The sequence below is a fragment of the Carlito syrichta genome, unplaced genomic scaffold (genome assembly GCF_000164805.1).
Source record: "Carlito syrichta isolate Samal-C Ts95f unplaced genomic scaffold, Tarsius_syrichta-2.0.1 Scaffold261395, whole genome shotgun sequence".
NCBI classification, from domain to species: domain Eukaryota; kingdom Metazoa; phylum Chordata; class Mammalia; order Primates; family Tarsiidae; genus Carlito; species Carlito syrichta.
Window position 1 is genome coordinate 150,935 of NW_007205491.1, and position 23,600 is coordinate 174,534.

General features: G+C 47.0%; 1 protein-coding gene across 4 annotated transcripts; it reads right to left on the reverse strand.

Annotated features, from left to right (window-relative positions):
• Positions 1–746: 746 nt before the first annotated feature.
• On the reverse strand, positions 747–21,461 carry RPS3 (ribosomal protein S3). 4 transcript variants are annotated; one of them, XM_021709617.1, is made up of 7 exons: positions 21,381–21,461; positions 20,118–20,248; positions 19,488–19,581; positions 18,943–19,037; positions 17,069–17,256; positions 16,416–16,612; positions 747–758 (listed from the first exon to the last, which is right to left on the reverse strand). In XM_021709617.1, the coding sequence occupies exons 1-6, from the start codon at positions 21,408–21,410 to the stop codon at positions 16,419–16,421; spliced, it is 732 nt and encodes a 243-aa protein (XP_021565292.1). In that variant the 5' UTR covers positions 21,411–21,461; the 3' UTR covers positions 747–758; positions 16,416–16,418. The 4 variants fall into 4 exon arrangements, with proteins under 4 accessions (XP_021565292.1, XP_008050383.1, XP_021565293.1 ...); XM_008052192.1 differs by lacking the exon at positions 747–758 and adding an exon at positions 15,581–15,659; XM_021709618.1 differs by lacking the exon at positions 747–758 and adding an exon at positions 15,581–15,659 and having other exon boundaries at positions 20,165–20,248; positions 21,381–21,439.
• Between the last annotated feature and the right edge of the window lie 2,139 nt (positions 21,462–23,600).

The following is a 23,600-nucleotide window of genomic DNA, read 5'->3' on the forward strand; positions in this document are numbered from 1 at the left end:
GCTTGGTGGCTGAGCCTGTAATCCCAGCACTTTGGGGGGCTGAGGCGAGTGGATTGCCTGAGTCCACGGGTTCGAGACCAGCCCAGGCAACTTGATGAGACCGCGTCTCTACAACAAATCAAAAATTAGCCGGGCATGGTAGCGTATGCCTGTAGTCCTGGCTACTTGGAAGGCTGAGGTAGAAGGATAGCCAGAGCCCAGCAAGTCGACACTGGGGTGGCCTGAGTGTGCCACTGCACTCCAGCCTGGGCAACAGAGTGAGACTCCAAATCAAAAATAAATAAATAAAAAATCAAAGAATAATAAGCTAAATATCTGTTTCCCACTACCTAACTTAAGAAAGAGATGGTGGCAGGGTACATTGGCTAACTCCTGTGATTCTGGCATTTTGGAAAGTCAAGGCAGGAGGACTGCTTGAGCCTAGGAATTCAAGACCAGCTTGTTGCAACATAGCGAAATCTCGAATCTACAAAAATAAAAAAAATTAGCTGGGTATGGTGTCATGTGCCTGTAGACTTAACTATTCGGGAGGCTGAAGCAGAAGGATCATCTGAGCCCAGGAGGTCAAGGTTGTGGTGAGCTGTGATTGTGCCACTGCACTCCAGTTTGAGTGAGTGAAACCTCAACTCAAAAAAAAAAAAAAAAAGAAGAAAGAGATGGTTACAAATGCTTCTGTAGGCCCCAGTGTCTATTCCCAAACTCATTCCTTCTCACACTCCTCCCAGAGGTAGAAGCTGGGGCCAAGGTCATGGAAGAGGCTGAAACAACAGAAAACAAAAATGGGTGGATCCCTGAGCACCCATGGGGTCAAGGCTCAAAGCAAACTGCAGGCCTAGAGTGGAGGGTGCTGGAGCCACAGGCCTGAGAACCTAGCCACCCTGACTCTGCACCCAGGCCTGTGAGGTTCCCAGTGTCAATGTGTGGCACTAGCCCCTGGTTCTATTATAAGCCTGGGGCTCTAGGGGCAGCAATGCAAAACTGCTGGGAGGGGTATGCTCGGAGGAGGAGAGAAAGGAAACAAAAGACACCACAGACAGATTCTGAGAGGTTGAAGCCCAGCCCAGGAGGAGCTGGCCAGGCCCCATCTGCAGGCTCCCCCTTGTCTATACCCAGATTGCCTTTTGAAGAGGAGCTGTCATCTGCTCCATGCATCTCCCTCCAGCACAGGCCCAGCCCCACACCCCTCCCATCAAGCCCCAGGGCCCTGTCTGCAGGGGCTCTCCAGCTGGGGCTGGCCCATCACCGCAGGCACAAAGGCCTCGGTCCCAGTTGAGCTCCAACCCGCCGATTATCCCAGATTAAGGAGCCTGTGACCATCTGGACACAGCTGATAATGGCAACAGGGGGAGGGGGAGTGAGGTGGAGGCCCAGCCCCACCGAGGCCACTGAGGCTGCCTGCCCCAGCCGCAGGACAAAGTGGAAAAGGCACTATATTGCTTGCTTGCCCAGGACAAAAGCAGGGGCAAATCCAGGGCAAGCTCTTCCTGAGGACACGGGCACTTCACCTGGGCTGGATACTTCGTGTGTGCCAGGCAGAATGCCCCCCATCCCCACCCCATTTGTGCCCCCTGTCCTCTTTTGTGCATGTGCCAATGCCCTGTCCTGCATCATCTGCCTTGGCACATGTGGTGCCCTGGACCCAAGTTGCCTCCTCCTGCCCGCTGCCCTCTTCTTTCACCAGGCAAGTGGCCAGACCTTTACATGTGACATCTCTAGTCCCGACACACACACAAATGCCCCTTGAGGTAGGAAATGTGTCAGCTTCACCTCTGTGTCCCCTGGTGCCCAGAGCAAGGCCTCCCACTGATGAAACTAAGTCAGTTTCCTAATCTTTACCTCAATATCTGTGAGGTAGGTACTCCTGCTGCCCACCTGCCCCGCACAAATGCAGAAGCAGAGACTCAGAGTTGTGAGGTGAGGTGATCTGACTAAAGCCATCGGGCTGGGGCGTGGTGGCAGAGCCGGAATTCCAACCTGGGTCCAGCTACCTCCAAAGCCAGCCCTGTCTGTGCTGCCTCCCTCAGGCTTTGCTAATCTGCTCAGCCGCTGTCAGAGGAGCACAGGAGTTCTTGTGTAGAAGGGACAAACCATCATTGCCAACATGGGAAATCCCAGCCTGCCGGGATAGTGTCCCCACCCTTAGAGACCTCCAGATGGATTAGGGAAGACATGGTTCTTGTCCCTGATGAGTGAGGCTCACAAGAACACAAGCAAAAGGTGACATCCCATGTGTCCTAATCTCCTAGGACTACTGGTTAGGTCAAGAGGCCGCCTATGGAGGGTCACCCTGGCTCTCAGCCAGGGTCACTTTGGCTCTCCAAATAAATGGGACTGCTACCATTCAGCAGGAAGCCAGACCCCAGTTCCCAGCACTGACCCCTCAGGCATGCAGCTTTGCCATCCTGTCCCCAGTGGAGAACATACTTCACTCATGGTATGTCATCAGAAGCTACTGGACCCACATTTTGGTTTTGAGCTTCTTTTTTGAGTTCTATTTGTAAGGATACTTTATGATTACTTTTCTCTTTTAGTGATCTTCCAGAGAACAATGAGAAAATTTACCTATTTTTTAAAAAATAAGAAATTCATTTTATTTTGCAATTACCATAGGGATTTATTAGATTATATTATACACCTAAAAAACATTTTGAGATTTTTTTTTTAATTGGAGTATCACTCCATTACCCAGGCTGGAGTGCAGTGGCACAATCACAGCTACAGCAGCCTCAACCTGCTGGGCTCAGCAGATCTTTCTGCCTCAGCCTCCCAAGTAGCTGGGAGTACAGGCATGTGCCACCATGCCCAGTTAATTTTTAATTTACTGTAGAGACAAGGTCTCATCATGTTGCCCATGCTTGTCTTGAACTCCTAGACTCAGACAATCCTCCCACCTCAGTCTCCCAAAGTGCTGGGATCACAGGCATGAGCCACTGCACCTGGCTGCACTTTGAAATCTTGTTTTTGAGCTGGAGTCTCACCCCGTCACCCAGGCTGGAGGGTAGTGGAACATTCATGGCCACACCATCATCGACTGGCTGGGCTTCAGTGATCCTTCTGCCTCAGCCTTCCAAGCAGCCAGAACTACAGGCATGCGTTACCATGCCTGGCTAATTTTTTATTTATTGTAGAGATGAGGTCTTGCCAAGTTGCCCAGGCTGGTCTCGAACCCGTGGGCTCAGGCAATCCACTCACCTCAGGCTCCCAAAGTGCTGGGTTTAGAGGCTGAGCCACCGAGCCCAGCCACACTTTGAGATCTTGATGAACTTACTTTTCCTACGTCTTGAAACACTTTGCTATTTCATCCTCCTAAAAATTACTTCATATTACTCATCAGTTATTCCCAACTATGCTACACAAGACTAAGATAATAAGAAAATGGAAAAAAGAAAATAGAAGAACGGTGACATTGCCTAGAAGGAAGATGCAGTAGTGAATGAAATAAACCATCACTATTTATTTCAATAAACCATTATCCTTCAGTTTCCTTATTGCATTTCCCAAAGTACTGAATCATCTTTCAGAAGCCTGGAGACATTAGTTGAGAATTCAGGACTTTTCTTTTTCTGCCCATAATGACAAAAGAGAAGTATACTGACAGACAAGGATATTTCACACATAGACAAATCACAAAATGAATGCAAAGACACACAGAAGCATTCTAGTCTCTAACGATGATGGTGACATCAGTCATAGAAGCAAACTCTTTCCTAGAACAATTTTTCTCAAACTAAGGAATTGGTGAGTAAATAACATATTTCTAAAGACAAAAAAGAAACATGACATCCAGTTAAATCATTCAACAAGAATGATTTAATCACACAATATTTTCTGGCAGAAACCTGACTATCCATTTTGCTAAAACATGGTATGACAAGATCTTTCATCTTTATGGTGACTATGCACCAAAATTTACTTGGTACAGTTTTTAAATGGAGACATGCTGAGGGCAGTTGTGTACCAAGATGATTAAAGGGAAACAGATGCTATAGAAATTTTAAAAATTCATTGGATTGGTCACAATAATTGATCTTTATAAATCTAAAAATGAAAATGCTTTGTAATTATAGAGCAAAGAAAATGGATATCCTCTCAAAATGATGAGCCATCAAAAATTTCAAAAGCATCATGTGTTGACAATGTGAATGCAAAAACAACAAAAGCAATGATAATAAGCTAGAGCCTATTAGAAATGTGTGTGAAATCTGGAATCTGCAGTTACAAGATAAATATATTCCAGATTCACACATGGCAGCTGGTGAGCATTTCATTGCATTCAAGGGACAGTGTTCATTTTGAGTATATATACCTTCAAAACAAGGAAAATATGAAGTCTATGTTTTAATTTGTATATACATATGTATTTTCATGTATAATGAAAGTATTAGATATAATTCACATGCAATAAAATTCATGTTTGAAAGGTACAATTGAATACTTTTTAGTATATTCAAAGTTAAGCTGTTGATACTTGTTAAAATTTGAATATTGGGCTGGGTGCGGTGGCTCAAGCCTGTAATCCCAGAACTTTGAGAGGTCAAGGTGAGGGGATTACCTGGGCCCACAGGTTCAAGAACAGCCTGAGAAACTTGGCAAGACCTCATTTCTACAATAAATCAAAAAATTAGCTGGGCATGGTAGCATGTTACCTGTAGTTTTGGCTACCTAGAAGTCTGAGGCAGAATATTGTTGAATTTATAATAAAACTGTTTTAGCTGGGTGCGATGGCTCACACCTATAATCCCAGCACTTGGGAGGCCAAGGTGAAAGGATTGCCTAAGCCCACAGGTTCGAGACCAGCCCGGGCAACTTGGCAAGACCTCATCTCTACAATAAATTAAAAAATTAGCCAGGCATGGTAATGCATGCTTGTAGTTACAGCTACTTGGAAGGCTGAGGTAGAAGGATGGCCTGAGCCCAGCAGGTTGAGGCTGCAGTGGCCGTAAGCGTGCTACTGCACTCCAGCCTGGGCAACAGAGTGAGACTCCAACTCAACCCCCCCAAAACAAGAAAAAAACTGCTTTTTACCATCCCTTTAATCTCAGATCTGTAATTTTTTAAATGACTTAAAACATAAAAGGACCCAAATAGTGACTGGTGACCACTATTTCTCCTGGAATGTTGAGGGTAAAACCAGTGAGCAGAAGCCCCATCTTTGGTCCTTTCTTCTGGCAGGAAGGCAGGCCTATTGCTGTGCCTTTGCTCCCCCATTCCCCTCCCTCTAAATGCAAAAGCATCCTTAATCAAAGGCTGGGGGAGCTCTACCCTCTTTCTAGTTCACTCAGGATTCAAAGGTCCAGCTCTCTGGCTCTCCACACAAAGGGCTGCAGGCACAGGCATTCGACAGCCTGCCAGTGAGGTCGCCATGAATCCATCATAGTAGTACTCTCTGCTCTGTGGATGAAGATCTAGCTGTCCTTGGGCAGGCTGAGCTGCTGGCAATGACAAAGGACTGAGCAGCAGAGGCATGGTTTAATTTGGATTTCTGAGCTGCTGGGGCTCTATCTTACTTGTAAAAATGGGGTTCAGGATAAGATACGTCATTCCCAACTTAGGGTCTCGTGGTAGTTGTTCTCAGGCTGGAGGTGAAAATCTTGAGATGTTCTTGCTTAAAGCCTAAAAGAAGCCACACATTCCCCTACAATGTGGCTAAATTCATTGTCAAATGAGGTTAGTAATGAAATCTGTCCATTACAGGGATGTTGGGAAGATTAAATGAGATGGTTACAGCAGGCTCAGGGCATACAATTGTCTTATCATAGTCATGCTGCTTATGTAGCTCTGATTACTAACAAAGAGAAAATAGTTGGATACATAAAAATAATATCAAAATCAGATGTCATTGAGGAAGAAAATAAGAAAATCACTGATGTTGAGGTTGAAAATGTTCACTCTTTTTTTGAGTCCCGGTCTTACTCTATTGCACAGACTGGAATGCGGTGGCACAATCACAGCTCAATGCAGCCTCCAACTCCTGGGCTAAAGCAATCTCCCTCCTCAGCCTTTCCTGTAACTGAGACTATAGGCATGTGCCACCATGCCTCTAAATTTTGTAATTTTTTTTGTAGAGACAAGATTTCACTATGTTGTCCAGGATGGTCTTGAACTGGGCTCAGGCAATCCTCCCACCTCAGCCTCCCAAAGTGCTGGGATTACAGGCATGAGCCACTGCACCTGGCCCAAATCCACCACTTAATACCTATCCATCTATGTCCACATCTCAGTAGAAGTAGAGTCTAGCACCTGTGGTCAGGGCCCTTACAGTTAAGATGGGGAGAATCAGCCAGGCATGTGGCTCACACCTGAAATTCCTGCACTTTGGGAAGCTGAGGCAGCATTGTCTGAGTCCAGGAGTTTGAGACTAGCAACTACTTGGAAGGCTGAGGTAGAAGGATCTCCTAAGCCCAGCAAGTTGAGGCTGCAGAAGCCATAATCATGTCACTGCACTCCATCCTGGGTGACAGAGTAAGACTGACTCCAAAAAAAAAAAAAGAAAGATGAAGAGAACCCATTGTAACGAATGTGCCTTGATGAAATCCAAGAGGAAGTGCTTAAGTAAGTAGTAGTCACAACAGCCAGCACTTACTGAGCTCTTGCTGTGAGTCAGGCATTGTGTTAGACACGCTGCATGCAGATGGCCAAAGAGAGACACAGAGGTAACTGACGTGCACGTGCTCATGATGCAAAAAAGTTGTAGACCTGGTGGAGAAGAGCTGGGCTTAACTGATCTGTTCTAATGTCTCCAAACAGAGATAAGGCACTAGATGAGAAAGAGGAGAAGCATACTGACATTTAGATCTCCTTTAACTCCCACAGTAGCCCTGAGAGGTAACAGGCTCAGAAAGGCCCAAGGTCCCCCTGCACCGAATCAGTGCAGGTGCCTGGATGTGACCCCAGGTCTCTGATTGCAAAGCTCTGCTTCTTCTGACCTCTGGCGTCCTCCTAGTAAAGCCCTCTGGAGAGTAAGGCGTCCCCACCCCCTCCTGCTGCCACAGCTCTGACACCCTCCTGAGTCTTTGTATGATTTCCCAGCTAGGAGTGTGAAGGATTCCCTGACTGGAGGTGCTGAGCTGGGGTGGTGGCTGAAATTTCTTGGACCTCCCTTGGGGATATGGAACCACTGATGGGGGAAGCAGGCCCCACAGATGATCACACTTTGCTGTAGGTCCAGCAGCCTTGCAAGCCCATATTCTATCTGGGGGCAGAGCTCCCCCAAAGCCCTCAACACCCACCATACACCCCGTTTCTCTGCTTCTTTGGGCTGTCCACACTGCCGCTGGAGTCTGTTTGATCTCCAACCCTCTCTGGCCCTCTGGGTTTCCCCCAAGACCTCACTTTCCAGCAGATGTTTGCTCCTAGGCTGGAGGGCAAACTGATCAGTCAGGCAGCTCCCAGCTCCTTTGAGACCCTGTCACAAGCTGCCAGGAAACCTAATGATCAGAACCCAACTCTTTAGAGCCTGATGGTAACCTTTTCACAAAAAGTCCACGACAGGTTTCAGCCCTTGTCTTCATGTTGCCCAGAGTCATTTTTCTTTTTCTTTTTGAGTCACACTGTCACCCAGGCTGGGGTGCAGTGGCAGGCTCACGGCCACCGCAGCTCGACCTGATGAGCTCAGGCCATCCTTTCACCTCAGCCTTCAAAGTAGCTGGAACCACAGGCATGTGCCACCACGCCTGGCCAATTTTTAAAATTTAACGTAGAGATGAGGTCTTGCCAAGTTGCCCGGGCTGGTCTCAAACCCCTGGGCTCAGGCAATCCTCTTACCTCAGCCTCCCAAAGTACTGGGATTAGAGACATAAGCCACCGCACCTGCTCCAAAGTTGTTTTTGCACCAGTTTCGAGGACAATTTCTCAGCATGGTTTTGGCCACCCAGCATCAGCACCTTGCCCAATGGTGAGAGGGACACTGTCTGGATATGGGCACCAAGCTGGGCCCCACCTTCACAGCAGAAGCCAAAGGGACTAGCTATCTTTCCCCCCACACCAGCAGGTGGGCCAGACACCAGACTTGGCAACCAGGTGTTTACACTTGGAACTTTAAACAATGACAAAGAAAAAGGGACAGGTGAAAAATCCTTCATTGGAATCTGGTGGCAATGACATCGTATATCAAGACTGCTTTTCAACCACGACCTTGGCTGTGTTCCCTGATGCCAGCTTCCCTAGATTCCATTTCAGAGCTGAGTTTTCCAGGATTCTCGTGCATTCTGAGTTACCCAAGACCCTTCCACTAAAGCTCTATGCTGCTTATTTTAGCAGTTTCTTCTTCTGCCTGCAGAAAGAATATCTAATTTGCTGTGGACAACACCCAGCTCAGAGGCTTCTAGCCTCCCATATGTCTTTCCTAAAATCCTGTTGTGGTGAGGTTACCCTGAGAGGGCAGGCCTGCACTTCTTAAAATAGCTTCTGAACAAACTGCATTTAAGCTGCCAATATGCAGTACTTAAGGCTATATATGGCATCTAGAAAGATAGAAATACATACTCAGTTGTGCTAAGACTCTCTAAGAAACAAGGGGCAGTGTGTGTACAGAGGAAACCAAGGGTGTGGTGCAGCAGCAGGAGGGACCAAGTTATCTTCTGGATTCCTGAATTTTCAACATGTAGATTAGTCTTCAAAAGTTATTACTGCCGGGCTCGGTGGCTCAGCCTGTAATCCTGCGCCTTTGGGAGGCTGAGGTGAGTGGATTGCCTGAGCCCGCGGGTTCGAGACCCGCCTGAGCAATTTGGTGAGACCTCATCTCTACAATAAATCAAAAATTAGCCGGGCATGGTAGCACGTGCCTGTAGTTCCAGCTACTTGGAAGGCTGAGGCAGAAGGATCGCCAGAACCCAGCAGGTCGAAGCTGCGGTGACCAGGAGCATGCCACTGCACTCCAGTCTGGGCAACAGAGTGAGACTCCAACTAAAAAAAAAAAAAAGTTATTATTTGCGACATACAACTTTCTTTTTTTATGAGTTGGAGTCTTGGGAGTCTCACTTCATCACCCAGGCTGGAGTGCAGTGGCACGCTCACAGCCACCCAGTCAACCCGTTGGGCTCTGGAGATCCTTCCAAGTAGCCTGAACTACAGGCATGTGCTACAATGCCTGGCTAATTTTTTGATTTATCACAGAGAAGAGGTCTCGTCAAGTTGCCCGGACTGTTCTCGAACCTGTGGTCTCAGGCAATCCTCTCACCTCCGCCTCCCATATTGCTGGGATTATAGGTTTGAGCCACTGCACCCGGCCGGGACATAGGACTTTCACAAAATAAAAATACATAGATCAGTGTCACCATCTTATTGGTTACTGGATTTTATATCTGAGCCCTGACACAAAACAATAGCTCTCAAGTCTTCCTATGACCCCAGGCCCTCAGCCTTCTTGCTCCTCTAGCCTGAGCCTCCTCCTCTCCTGCAGAGAACTGCAATGACTCTGGGATCACTGTTGGGTGCAGTGAGTGGAGGGCTAGAGTGTTGGGGTGGTAGCAGGAGTCCTGAGGGCAGGAGGTACTCCCATCTGCACATTCAACACTGCTTCTTGCCACATCTCCCAAGCCTTTTTAGAACTAGGAAGTAGCAGAGAGGCGGTGAAAGTCCTGGCTGGGAGAACATTCAGGAGAGCTACGAGTAAGCAAACCTCTCCTCATTCACAAAGGCCCAACTATGGAAGCAGGAAAAAGAGAAGCTGAAGAGGGAGGCCCAGCCAGGCAAGGCAACAGGCCCATAGCTAGGAAGAACCAAGGTGGCCCCACAACAACAGTAATAGTGAATACGTGAGCACTTTGTATGTGCCAGTACCTGCATCATCTCATCCAGTTCTCATGATGTATACCTGTAAGTACTATTATCCCATTCAACAGATGATGAAAATAAAGCAGATAGGTCAAGTTCAGGGTCAGTTAGGGGTGGAGGTAGAATCCTAATCCAGGCAATAGAATTCCCAAATCTGTACTCTTAACCACTCTGCTGGACTTGTCCCCTGGCAAGATGCCTTAACTTGGCAACCTCTTTAACTGCAGCCGACTCTGGAGCCTCTGATCCAAATCCAGCTGGCAGGTCGCCAGCCAGGGGACATCCTGGTAGACTCTGACACTAAAAGCCATGTAGGAAAGAAAAATAATAAAAGACACAAAAAAACATCACAGAGACTACAGCTTACAAGACGGGGTGAGTGGAATTAAACTCAATGAAACAGGATGCTCACTGAGGACATTATGCCAGGGCTTGGCTCAGCCTCACAGGCAGAACTCAGTGGGGTCATAGGAGACAGATCTGAGCCCAACACAAGAATATCTCATAACTGTAACTGCCTAGTTGTGGCCAGGGGATCCGAGATACAGCTAGCTTCCCCTCATACCTGACCACTTCTTCAGTCAGTGGACCTGAGTCTCCCGTGGTTTGGGGCTGAGGCCCAGAGATGCATAAGCCCTTGTTACCCAGACTAGAGGAAACAATGGAACACGTGGGTTGTGTTCTGCTCGAGGTCAGCCCAAGCAGTGGCAGATGCACAGAGAATGTAAGTATGTGTGAGCTCAAATAAGAAAGCACCAGATTGAGTGGTTTAAACAACAGAAATTTAATTTTTCAATTCTGGAAGCTCTAAAACCAAGATCAAGGTTCTCTAAAACCAAGAACAGGACTGGCTTCCGCTGGGTGGTCTCTACCTGGCTTGCAGACACCTTCTTGCTGTGTTTTTTTTTTGAGTCAAGGTTTCAATCTCCTAGGTTGGAGTACTATGGCATGATCACAGCTCACTGCATCCTTGATCTTTTGGGCTCAGGTGTCCCTTCCACCTCAGCCTCCCAAGTAGCTGGGACTATAGGCCAGCACCATCATCCCCGGCTAATTTTTTCTTTTTTTAGAGATGAAGCCTCACTATGCTGTCTAAACTAGTCTAAACTCCTGGGCTCAAGAGATCCTCCCACCTTTGCCTCCCAAAGGGCTGGGATTAGAGGCATGAGCCACTACCTGGTCTCTTGCTGTGTCCTTACATGGTCTCTTGTACAGAGAAGCAATCACAGCTCACTATAGCCTCAAACTCCTGGGCTCAAGTGATACTCTTCCCTCAGCCTCCCATGGGCTCAAGTGATACTCTTTCCTCAGCCTTCCAAGTAACTAGAATATGGACACATGCCACCATGCTCAGCTACTTTTAAATTTTTCTTCTAGAGACAGGGTACTGCTTGGTTGCCCAAGCCAGTGTCCAACTCTTGGCCTCAAGGGATCCTCCCAAAGCATTAGGATTACAGGCATGAGCCACTGTGCTCAGCTTCCTTTTCTTTTTAGATGGGAAAATATAGTTTATTTAGTAAGTAAACGGCGGCGGGGGGGGGGGGATTCACCTCCCCAAGGGAGGGGGCCATAGCTCAAAGAGCAATGTGGACACACTAGAGTTTAACAAAGCAATGGCAAGTGGCTAGAAAGAGAGGGAAGAGTATATTCACCACGCCAAGGTAGGAGAGGGGGCCAAAGCTAACATGGCAACCATAGCTCAAAGATCACATGGCCTGGCCAGTGCTTAACAAAACAGTGGCCTCTTACTCTTCTTATGATCTCATTTAACCTTAATGTTACCGCCCTTAAAGGTCCTTTCTGCAAATACAGTCATGTTGGAGGCTCGGGCTTCAACATGTGAACTTTGAAGGACACAAATCAGTCCACAACAGGGAGGGAGAGAAAGATGAAGAATTGCTTCACAAAGGCAAGTTCCACCCAAGATTTACTGGAGTCAATCACAAGGGTGCAAGCAGCGTCCACAGCAAGGTACAAAGGAACAAAGGGGGAGTGGTGAGAGAGGAGCTCCAAGTCCATGTTTGGCCCTTCCCTCGCGGTGCTGTATGTAGATGGGCTTTGCCTGGGTATTTAACTGGAAGCTTTCTGTGTCTGTGTGGGGCCATAACCACTACCTGCGGTAGGAATTACATGTACTTGCAGACTACAAGCTTTCTAAGACCTATTGCTGTGTCCCGTAGCACACATAAGGCTGAACACATGTCCCTTCAGGACACTGACAATGTTCAACTGCTTCACGAAGAGGCAAGTCCCAATCTGCAACCAAGAGCGACAAGGCCTTCAACTACCTCAGGAGAAATAAGGTCTCCCCATCGTCTGTAATAGCAACTACAATCAGGGAATCGCTCAACTCCTTTAGGGAGCAGCACATACCTGTGGCCCAGCCCTGGCTTTTAAGAATAAAGCCATTTGGGTCAAGCAACAGCACTTTAAACTCTCCTTCTCCACTTAAGGCATATTAAATTAAAAATGTAGCCGGGCTCGATGGCTCAGCCTGTAATCCTGCGCCTTTGGGAGGCTGAGGTGAGTGGATTGCCTGAGCCTGCAGGTTCGAGACCCACCTGGGCAACTTGGTGAGACCTCATCTCTACAATAAATCAAAATGAGCCGGGCATGGTAGCGCGTGCCTGTAGTTCCAACTTCTTGGAAGGTTGAGGTGGAAGGATTGTTGAAGTGGCCGGGAGCAGCCACTGCACTCCAGTCTGGGTGACAGAGGGAGACTCCAACTCAAAAAATAAATAAATAAATAAATCACAAAACTGGGCGTGGTGGCTCACACCTGTAATCCCAGCACTTTGGGAAGGGGAGGCAAAAGGACTGCCTAAGCTCAGAGGTTCATGGTCAGCCTGGACAACTTGGTGACACCTCATCTTTACAATAAGTTAAAAACTAAAAAAAGATGGACATGGTGACACGCACCGTAGGCCAAGCTACTTGGAAGGCTGAGGTGGAAGAATCACCTGAGCCCTACAGGTCAAGGCTGCAGGAGCTCCGTGAGCATGCCACTGCACTCCAGCCTGGACAAGAGTGAGATCCCAACCCAAAAATAAAAATGTAAGTGCACAAAACTATACTATGTGGGGAGGCAGTTACTATGACATTCAGGGCGGGGGGCTGTGTCCGGAGTGGGACACCCCGAGGGATTCCTGGCACAGCTTGCATCCCTTGAGGGACTGTGGTTACTGACTGCTCACCTGAGCTCTCTACTTGTCTTGTATGGTTTCCCAAAATAAAAGGTTTTAAAAGACCAAAACTCCCAAACTTTCTTAAGCACCAAGAACGGAAATTTTGGTCTAATTTTTAAATGGTTACAGAGGGGGGTTCACTTTGATAATCCATCAAGCTGTACACCAATCGTTTGCATACTTTTCGCTGTCACAACTCACTAAGTTCATTTCTTCCTCACCAAGCTGCTTCTCCTGCTGCATTATTTCCTATGTCACAGCACCAACTGGTGGGCCTTTAACAGCACTACTTTCTCCCAATTTTAAATGGATTGAGATTTGCGAACTCAGATGATCTAATCTAATACACAAAGACCAGCAAGTGACTCTGTTCCCAGCACCCGATAATCTGTGTATGTTCAAACTAGTTTCACTACAAATGATCCTGTCAAAACTAAGCTACGCCATCACAAGTTCAGAAATACAGGAATACAGCAACTTAATTCAGTTAGAACACTAACATTTTTAGTAAAATACCAAGTTTTACCTACAAGGGATAAAAGCCTTATAAACCTTTCAGCAGCTTGGAAAAGGGCTCATTCTTAGGAGTGTATCACCCCACAGTGAGGGGAAGCACTGGGTAATAAAGAATATAGTTTTTGTAGTCAGGCTTTGTTATTTCCTACCAAGATACACAAATAAGGATATGAATCCACTCCCCAAACCCAGTAAATGGGTCATTAACGACATTAGTTAAGTGAATTGAGAATTCAGAGGGGTGGAGTCACTAGTATACACCCGTCCTCAATTCCACTGACAAAAACGAGATATGATTAAGACAGAAGTCAGAACAGACATCAAAGCTTTTCTCCAAAATCCCCTAATGCTCAACTCCCCTATACAAAATGGCATAAGGTAAGTGCAGTGGGTCATGCCTGTAATTCCAGCACTCTGGAGGCCGAGGTGAGAGGATTTTGCTGGAGCCCAGTTTTCAACAGCCCAAGCAACGTAGTGAAACCTGATCTCAACACACACAAAAAAAACCCAACAAAATTAGCTGGGTGTGGTGGTATGGGTCTGTAGTCCCAGCTACTCAGGAAGCTTAAGTAGAAGGATGACCTGAGCACAGGAGATTGAAGCTGCAGTGAGCTGTATTCCACCTGGAGTGAGACTCCTACTCAAAAAAAGATGTAGAATTTGCATGTAATCCAGGCACGTCTTCCCTTACTTTAAATCTTCATTAGATTACTTATACCTAATATATGTCAGGTAAAGTTGTTACACTGAATTGTGTAGGGCATAATGACAAAAACACATTCAGTACAGACATTAACATCTTTAAAAAAAGTACTCAAAAAAAAAATACACTTTTTTTTTTTTTTTTTTAATTGGAGTCTCACTCAGTTGCCCAGACTGGAGTGCAGTAGCTGCTCCGGCCCCTGCAGCCTCAACCTGCTGGGCTCTGGTGATCCTTCTGTCTCAGCCTTTCAAGTAGCTGGAACTACAGGCGCGCGCTACCACGCCCAGCTAAGTTTTTGATTTATTGTAGAGATGAGGTCTCGCCAAGTTGCCCAGGTGGGTCTCGAACCCGCGGGCTCAGGCAATCCACTCACCTCAGCCTCCCAAGGCACGGGATTATAGGCTGAGCCACCGAGCCAGGCTAATACTCTTGATTCTAAGTTAGTTGAATCCACAGATGTGGAACCCTCAGCTACAGAAGGCTGATTGTATTTACCACGAAAGAAGTGTACACCTAAAAATGGTTAAGATGGTAAAGTCACACAATTACAACAGGAGAGGGGCAGATAGCTGCCGGTGTGCTTCCAACATAATCCATTAATTCACTCAAATATTAAACCCTTACCATGTGCCAAGCAATACAAACAACGTGTGCATCATCTGCCCTTGTATGCCTCATAATCTCCTTAAAAAGGAGACCAAATAAACAGCACCTGCTAGGCGGTCGGTGGAGCTGGGGTAATTTCACCATCCAGGCCGCATCACTACCAGGATGCAGCCACCTGCCTATGCCAAACTGGCCCCTGACAGCTGTCATTATGAACTAACAGTATTGAAGATTTTCAGTCCAACTTGTACCTCATTAGTTTTGCCTGAGTAAGCTAAGAGCACCAGATTTCTTGTAAAACATAGACATTAGTAGAGAATACTTGAACACATTATCATGACAGATAAAACCATAAGAATTTAATTGTTCTTTATACTTTTCCAGAGCACAATGGCCAAAAGAACAACACTCAGGAATGAAGATTCTAGTGACAGTTCCATAATGCTTAGGCAAATTTAATTCTAAGACTTTAAGTTCAGTGGCACAAGCAAATTTTCTTTCCATTTTAGAGACGCTATTTACTTTCTATATGCAATTTAGATTTCCTTATGCATAGGGAAAAAAAACATCTTTAAATATATCCCTCATCTAAAGTTAAACTGTGAACTACAGTACAATTAAGCAATCAGCCTCACTGTCACATGGGCACTTCTGCTCACAGGTTAGCGCTGCTCTGGTTCCCCTGTTCTGGTCCTTCAAGTCCCACAAGTATGGTTTACACCAAGAGGGTAAGTAACACTCCAGAAGCCAACGTGACCCTCAGTCTGAATACTGGACATAACAGTCTAGTCAGGTCTTGTGTCTTTGTACAAGATTTTATTTAAGGTCTTTACAGTGTTGACATCCAGACTCCAGGCACAGCTGCCAAGAAGACCCTGAAACCAAATAAAGCATGACAGTAAGAGAAACTTCAGATGGATCACCAAGTTCCTTCATTTTCAAATGAGGTGCAGTGTCCCCCTGAGGGTCTGCACCAACATTAAACAAAAAAACTAGATGTGCTGGGCATAAGAGGCTTAGTGTTACTGTTTTATAGGAGCTGCTCAAGGACAGAATAGCTAATTACTAGCTAGAATGTCTGGAAAATCTTGGGCAAATAATAAAGACAATAAAGAAAAACTCTTATTTCATGCAGTGGAAACTTCGTTCATAAGAGAACAAGCATACCTCCCCAAAAGTATTGTGGGTCCCAGGCTCCAACTTGTATTCTCCCATATAAATCAAATGTAATCGAGGTTTTTTTTTGAGTTGGAGTCTCACTCTGTCGCCCAGATGGGAGTGCAGTGGCCGCTCCCGGCCACCGCAGCCTCGACCTGCTGGGCTCCGGCGATTCTTCTGCCTCAGCCTTCCAAGTAGCTTGAACTACAGGCACGCACTACCACGCCCGGCTAATTTTTGACTTATTGTAGAGATGAGGTCTCACCAAGTTGCCCAGGCGGGTCTCGAACCCGCGGGCTCAGGCAATTCACTCACCTCAGCCTCCCAAAGGCGCGGGATTACAGGCTGAGTCACTGAGCCCGGCTGTAATCGAGTTTTATTCCCTGAATGCTAGCCACAGTGGGGGATACAAGTATTAACAGCAAAAGGAACGGGAAGGACACAATTCTGCCAAGAGGTCCCTAGAGACATACCTGTTATGCCGTGGGGACTGGCTGGGGCATGGCAGGCGGTTCTGGCTTCCCACCCTTCTGTTCTGAGATGGGGGTGGTAGGCAGGATCTCATCTTTGGGTTCCACAATGCTCACATGGTCAGGCAGGGGCTTCTTAGGGCCAATCTTACCAGTTGGGTCCCAGGGCAGCATGATCTTCACCTTGATGCCCAGCACACCTAGAGGACACTACAGTTAGGATGTAGCTAGGGTTTCATTGCTCCCCCCTACCCCACAGTAAGACAGAAGAGGGCAGTAGTTTGCTCAAGCATCCCTGGGTCTGGTCCCTTCTCAGACAAATGCCTCTAAATCAATCAATGAACAGGACACTTTTGCAAAAGGAACCTATGCACAGCACCACAGAACATGGCACCAACAAGGACCAGGAGCAGGATGTGACCTTTCAGACTCGTCATCGTGTCATCACTGAAGGGTACACAGCTGGTTAAGATAAGGGCAAAACTCTTGGATTTCACTGATCCCAGGAATTTGATTCTTACAGAATGTAGCAATCAATAATCCCAAGGAGTACAAACATCCAGCTACTTCCAAGATAAACTTCCTCAAATTCTGAGGTTATGGAAAACCACATCTATGTGCTAATGCCTTTTGCCCCAAGCATCTCAGCTGCTCACCCTGTCTGAGCAGCACATGGCGCACAGCAGTGTCAACATAGTAGTTAACAGGATCCCCGCTGTGGATCATCAGACCATCCACAAACTTCATGGATTTAGCCCTCTGTCCTCGGAGTTTCCCAGACACCACGACCTCGCAGCCCTTGGCCCCACTCTCCATGATGAACCGCAGCACACCATAGCAGGCCCTTTGGAAGAACCAAAGAAATCCATTTGAGTTATCACCCAAGAATGAATTAACCTACCCACCTCGCTAAGTTTAAAACAATAAAACAAAGACAAATTTCACCAGTCTGGCTCAAAAATTAGCAATTCTCCTATCATATCTAATCTTAGGCTAATATTCCTCAGGAAATGTATGTCAAGTGCTTTCCAACCGTGGCTGCATGTCACATCACCTCAGGAGACAAGAAAAGCAAACCGCAATGTTTAGGGCCTACTCTGAGCCAATTAAATTGGCAATGTGGGGTGGCAAAGCCCAGACATATATATATATTTAAAATGCTTTCCAGGTAATTCTAATGCATAACGAAAGCTGAAAACCAGTTTTAGATCCCACAAGTACCTGTCACTTAGTGGACCCCATATGGTTTACATTGTCTTCAACCTATAGAATTAATGTTCACTAGGAAACCTAACCTAACCAATTTAGGATCCTGGTTACCTTGGTATTAGAGCACTGGAAAAACATTTTTAGGCCTATAAAACTGCTGGTAAGCTTTAAAATATCATGCTCCACTCCCCTAAACTCATTCATTAGTCTATACCCAGGGGGATACCAATTGGATAGTTGGCCACTTACAGGCTCTTTCGTATTATCCCATCTAATCTTCACAACTAGGGAGAGGCAATATTATAACCCCCATCAGAAGACAAGAAATCCAAGGATCAGAAAATCAATAACTTTCTTTAGTGTGTGCAAAAACCACGTGAAGGGCTTGTTAAGCCAGACCACTGGGCCACACCATCAGTTTCGCATTTGGTAAATCTGGGCTGAAACTAAAAAGTTTCTAATAAGTTCCCAGTGATGCTAGCCCAGGGACCAAACTTTTGAGAATCTTTGTTCTAAGCAGTGCAGCTGGCACTCAAACCATGTAAGTTGTCTTTTCCTTTCCACAGGTCCTCACCTAGAGCCTTTCCTACTATGCCCATCCCCACCAGGTCAACCTCCTTATAGCAGTTTTAAAGTCATTCCTCCAGACAAGGCACTCCAATTACTTCACAATTAGTCACACTGCACCAAGAACCTATTTTACTCTTACCAGCAGGTCCAACCAGGGGCAACCTGACCTCAAGTCCCTTATACCCTATGACTCCTCACATTACTATCTGGTTGCAGCTTGGAGTTAAGTGTCATGTCCACATTTCAAGCTCTCTCCCATCAGGACTGTCTTATCTCTTTATGGTCCCCATAAGAGTGAACACATTAAGTGGATTTTAACGACTTCTAGCTTGGTCTAAATTCCATGATATCCCACAAGTACTAAAGCATGTACATGTACACTTAACTACCGAAACACAACGCATACCCATTAACAGGCAGAATCATTCCTCATTGTCTACCCCCATAGGGCTCTTTTAAAGCCTCTCCAAGACCAATAGGAGTTGGTCCCCCCCCTCACTAGACAGTCCTATTTGTTTTACTCCCAAAGCACCTGAATACTTTATTATAGCACTGACCACCCTTCATGGTTTTTGCTTCTACAGTAGTCTCGTTAGCCTGTCAGTTCAGTGAGGGCAGGGAGTAGCAGTATCTTCTCATGACAATGCTAGGAGATTACCAGATCCTATCACTTCTTAACAGTTCATTTGCTAACAAAATGGCAGACAATATATTCTGAGCCACACAAAAAGGGCACGGCCAGGACACTTACCTCCGCACAGCAAGCCCTCCAAGGAGTTTATAACGCAGAGACTCTGCCTGGGCAATGGCACATAGACCTCTTGTGGCCACCTTTTCAGCATAAAGCTTTAAAGGAAGCAAGGTACATCCTGTTATCTTCAACACTGTCAACACATCTGTCATACAAGCATCACCTTCCACATTGTCAGTCATTTTAGTATCCCTCAAGTACTAAAACCCTTCTACTACCTACACATAGTACACAGTGACACAGTTCAAACCATTCACTTCTCTTCCACTCTGGCTCTTTCCATAGCCACACCAAGGAGACCAAAGAAGTAGCCAACACCCCATATGCATGTCTATACCCAAGTTGAATGGAAAATCCTTTAGCCACCAGACATGAGCAGAAAAACCTGTAGCAAAGCCTACTGCTCACTAGGAGAACCCCAAAATACCAGTCTGCATGTAATACTTACTGGTTATGAATAAATAAAGTCTCCAAAGTGATACTGAGGGTTTTGACAAGTACTGGTATAAAGAGCCATTCTCTCGGGCATAAGCCAAACCACTCACCTCGACACTGCCCTCTGGGAAACCAAACCTCTTCTGAACTACAGCAGTCAATTCCCGAATCCGCCGACCCTTCTCACCAAGAACATTCTGTGTTCTAGAGGAAAAAAGTGACAATTCACAACTCTCACAAAATGCTAGACATAACTTCTTGAGCTGGAGTCTCACTGTCGCCTAGGCTGGAGGGCAGTGGCACACTCATGGCCACCCTAGCATCCACTGACTGGGTTCAGGTGATCCTTCCGCCTCAGCCTTCCAAATAGCCAGAATTACAGGCACATGCTACCATGCCCTGCTAATTTTCTGATTTATTGTAGAGATGGGGTCTCACCATGTTGCCCAGGCTGGTCTCGAACCTCTGGACTCAGGCAATCCTCTCACCTCGGCCTCCCAAAGTGCTGGGATTACAGGCTTGAGCCACCATGCTCAGCTAGATGTAACTTTTAAGTCTTGCATATATGTGTGGTAGCAAAATCTCATTCATCTGGGACTACAAAAATTTCAGATGACAAAAACTAAAACTGAATTTTGAAAAATACAGCCTTTCAAAAGCAATTCCACTAAGGCTAAATTAACTGCCTGTCTGCCCTCTTAAGCTTATATAGGAGACGGCCTATCAAGTTGAATTTTTACCTGGTGGCTAAGATGATGATTTCTGTCCTGGTTGGTGTCACTCGGACTTCAACTCCAGAGTAGCCATCTTCAGCCAACTCCCGAGTGAGAAACTCATTCAGTTCAGCTTTGAAGATGCCATCAGCGACAAACTAGCCAAAAAGGCAAAGTTCAAGATGAGGACACGGGTGTGGCCTTACTTTCCCCCAGCCAGTCTAGTCTATCAGTCAATGCATTTATCAAATCTCACACCTCCAACAAAATGACCATCAACTATTCCAAGTGTCCTAGTTCCAAGGGGAATGCAGCAACCCTTCTCAGACAAATGCCTCTTGGTCATCTTTAGGAAGTGACTTCAACCAGGGCCCTTTCAACTGTGCCACAGAACGCAACACAGAGTAGACCACCTGGACAAAGACAACACCCCCGGTCAGACTCGTCATCATCTCTTCACTGAAGGGTTTGAGGCTGCTCTAACATGGCCCATTTACACTTTTTTCAGCACAGTGGGGATACTATGCTTGTAAACTGTGAAAGAAAGAAAGAATGGGCAGAAGCTACCCGCAGTCTCACTCGCTCGACTGCCCGACAGATCCCAGCTGTGTCATCTGGCCTTCCTTACCGTACCTGCCGGTTTACTTGCAACAGCTGGCAAATCCTAACTCACAGGCGCGTTGGGGATTTAACTTCCTAACATGAATGTACACACCTATAAAATGACAGATCGTCTATTGCCAAAGCTAAGAACTCGTACAGCTCTCCCCCATGGAATGACCTACAGTTGAACTCGAGAAAGCTTCCTCCCCAGGCCCCAGACAGACCAAGCAATCGTTAGTAACCTCTCAACTGAGGTCTTGGGGTCAGAAGACTGCACCCACACACGACCAGTAAGGCGGCAATACTCTGCTTCCCCCTCCCCCAAGCCAGGGGATGAGATATGGGGGGGAAACGGCGTACGCCCTCAAAATACAACACGTTTACTTAAGCTTGTCGGCCAGAAAGAGGTTACAAGCGCCTTCCCCGGGACAGGAGAGGCGCCCAGTGCTCATTCCCGCACACCGCCCGGAACCGGTGGAAATTTGTCTTGCCTTTCCCGGCCACACGGCGCACTTCAGGCTCGGGCCTCCCACTCAATCCACCGCCATCCGCAGCCCGCGGGAACGTCAGGCGACCTAAGCCGCTTCCCAGGGCAGGGCATGGAGTTGCCGGTTTCGCAGCGGCACCTCGAGAAGCCCTTGACCCCCGCGGCGCTGCAATTCTCCGGACCAGGCACCTGAAGCTCACCTTCCTCTTCTTGGAAATTTGCACCGCCATCTTGCCGCCGCGCGCCGCCGAAAGGAAAGGAAGTGGCTTCCGGGCGGAAGTGGGTATAAAGGGCGCGAAGCGACGACGAACAGCTGCGCGACGTCGACGCCTGCCGGTGCTCGTGGGAAATGTAGTTTTAAGTGAAGAAGGCCTTAGGGGCATGGAAAGCGTGGTGGTGACTCCTTTCGGCAAACCACTCAACCGCAGAGGAGTTCAGTGGTTCAGTTCTCATAGTTTAAAACCGAACAAAGTGAGATGCAGAGATGGAAATTACAGGTGTTAATTCACACAGCAATAGAGTTTAATCTGCATGGCACTTTGGTCCCTACACTTTGAGGTCTACACTGTAATGGAAATCTGCTGAAAGCCCTCAATGAAATTCACTTAGGTGTCCCCGTTTCCTTCGTTCCAAATGATCATTATAATACCTGATATTGGCTGGGCTCGGTGACTCACGCCTGTAATCCCAGCACATTAGGAGGCCAGGACCGGAGGGTTGCTTGAGTCCTGGAGTTCGAGACCAGCCTAGGCAACATAGTGAGACTTTGTCTCTACAGAGTGAAAAAAAATTAGCTGGGCATGTTGGCAAGTGCCTGTAGTCTCAGCTGCTCGGGAAGCTGAGGAGGAAGGATCACCTGAGCCCAGGAGGTCGTGCCACTGCACTCCAGTCTGGCTGGATGACACAGTGAGACTCCAACTCAAATAAAAAAGAAGTGGATGAAGCAGAGATGAATAGCTGTGAACTTGGTATATCTTGACGACAGATTGAGGATGAGGAGAAATGGAGGCGATGTCCTAGTTTCTGACTACAGTGGAGATGCTTGGTGGCAACCCTCACTGAGATGAGAAACCCAGGAACAAGTTTTCTTCTTCCATCTGTCGTCTCCCTTTGCTTTCCTTCATCCAGCTCCATGGTCTGTATATTCAGCGGTGCCAGGTTGTGGAAATCGTGAGCCTGGTGACTCCGCCTGCCTGCCTTCTCTATATCTTCACTGAGGATGTTGGCACTGAAGGAGAGTGCCTGCCTACCTTGCATGCTGGGATCACAGTGAAGTCACAGAGGTGCACCTCGCCTGGGCTCCTAGTCCTTCATTTCCTCGATCCATCTGCTTCTTCTCCCGCAGTCCCTATTATAATCTTTGTCAAAGCTTGAATCCCAGAACCTCCTCCTCACTCTCAGCAGTTATCCACTCCACAGCCCCTTGTCCCCAAATAGATTGTACCATCAAGAACCACCTCCTGCTGGGCTCGGTGGCTCAGCCTGTAATCCCGCGCCTTTGGGAGGCTGAGGTGAGTGGATTGCCTGAGCCCGCGGGTTCGAGACCCGCCTGGGCAACCTGGCGAGACCTCATCTCTACAATAAATCAAAAAATCAGCCAGGCGTGGTAGCGCACGCCTGTAATTCCAGCTACTTGGAAGGCTGAGGCGGAAGGATCTCCGGAGCCCAGCAGGTCGAGGCTGCGGTGGCCGGAAGCGGCCACTGCACTCCAGTCTGGGCAACAGAGTGAGACTCCAACTCAAAAAAAGAACCACCTCCTGAGAAGGGGGACAGTGGCCACATGCTAGGTACCTGATCCACTATTGGGGAAGAGAGGGCCCACTAGAAGGCCAAACTTCACCTGCATGCAACTTGCTTATGTAGGAAATTCACACTTTTATACTCCACAACTCAAGAAAATAAAATAACTACCTTCTACCCATCCTATAATCCCATGTGTCTCTGGCCATCCTTCCCTACTTTCCTCCCAGCTTAAGAAAGAGAGATTCTCTTCCTACCCAAGGTCAATCCCCATTGTGTTATGATTCAAGTTTAGCTCTGTTTCATTATGAGGATTAACTACATAGGTAGGCTGCATACAGGGGAAGTTTGGGCTTCTAGCTGGTCCTCACTCCCCCTGGTAGTGGACCAAGTACTCTATGTGTTGTCACATGCCTCCCACCCGCCTTCCTCCTTCCCTTCCTCAGCAGCACCCAGTGACTGGTGATCCCACCCTTGTGTTAATGTGACTAGTGTCCAGGGCCCCTTATGAGTGGGAACATGTGTATTAAGTTCTTTGTTTCTGTGACAGTTCACTTAGTATGAAAGTCTCCAACTGCATTCAAGTTGCTGCAAACACCATGATTTTGTTCTTTATAGCTATGTAATGCTCAATCATGTATATGTACCTCATTTTATTTTTTTTTTTTTTTTTTTTTTTT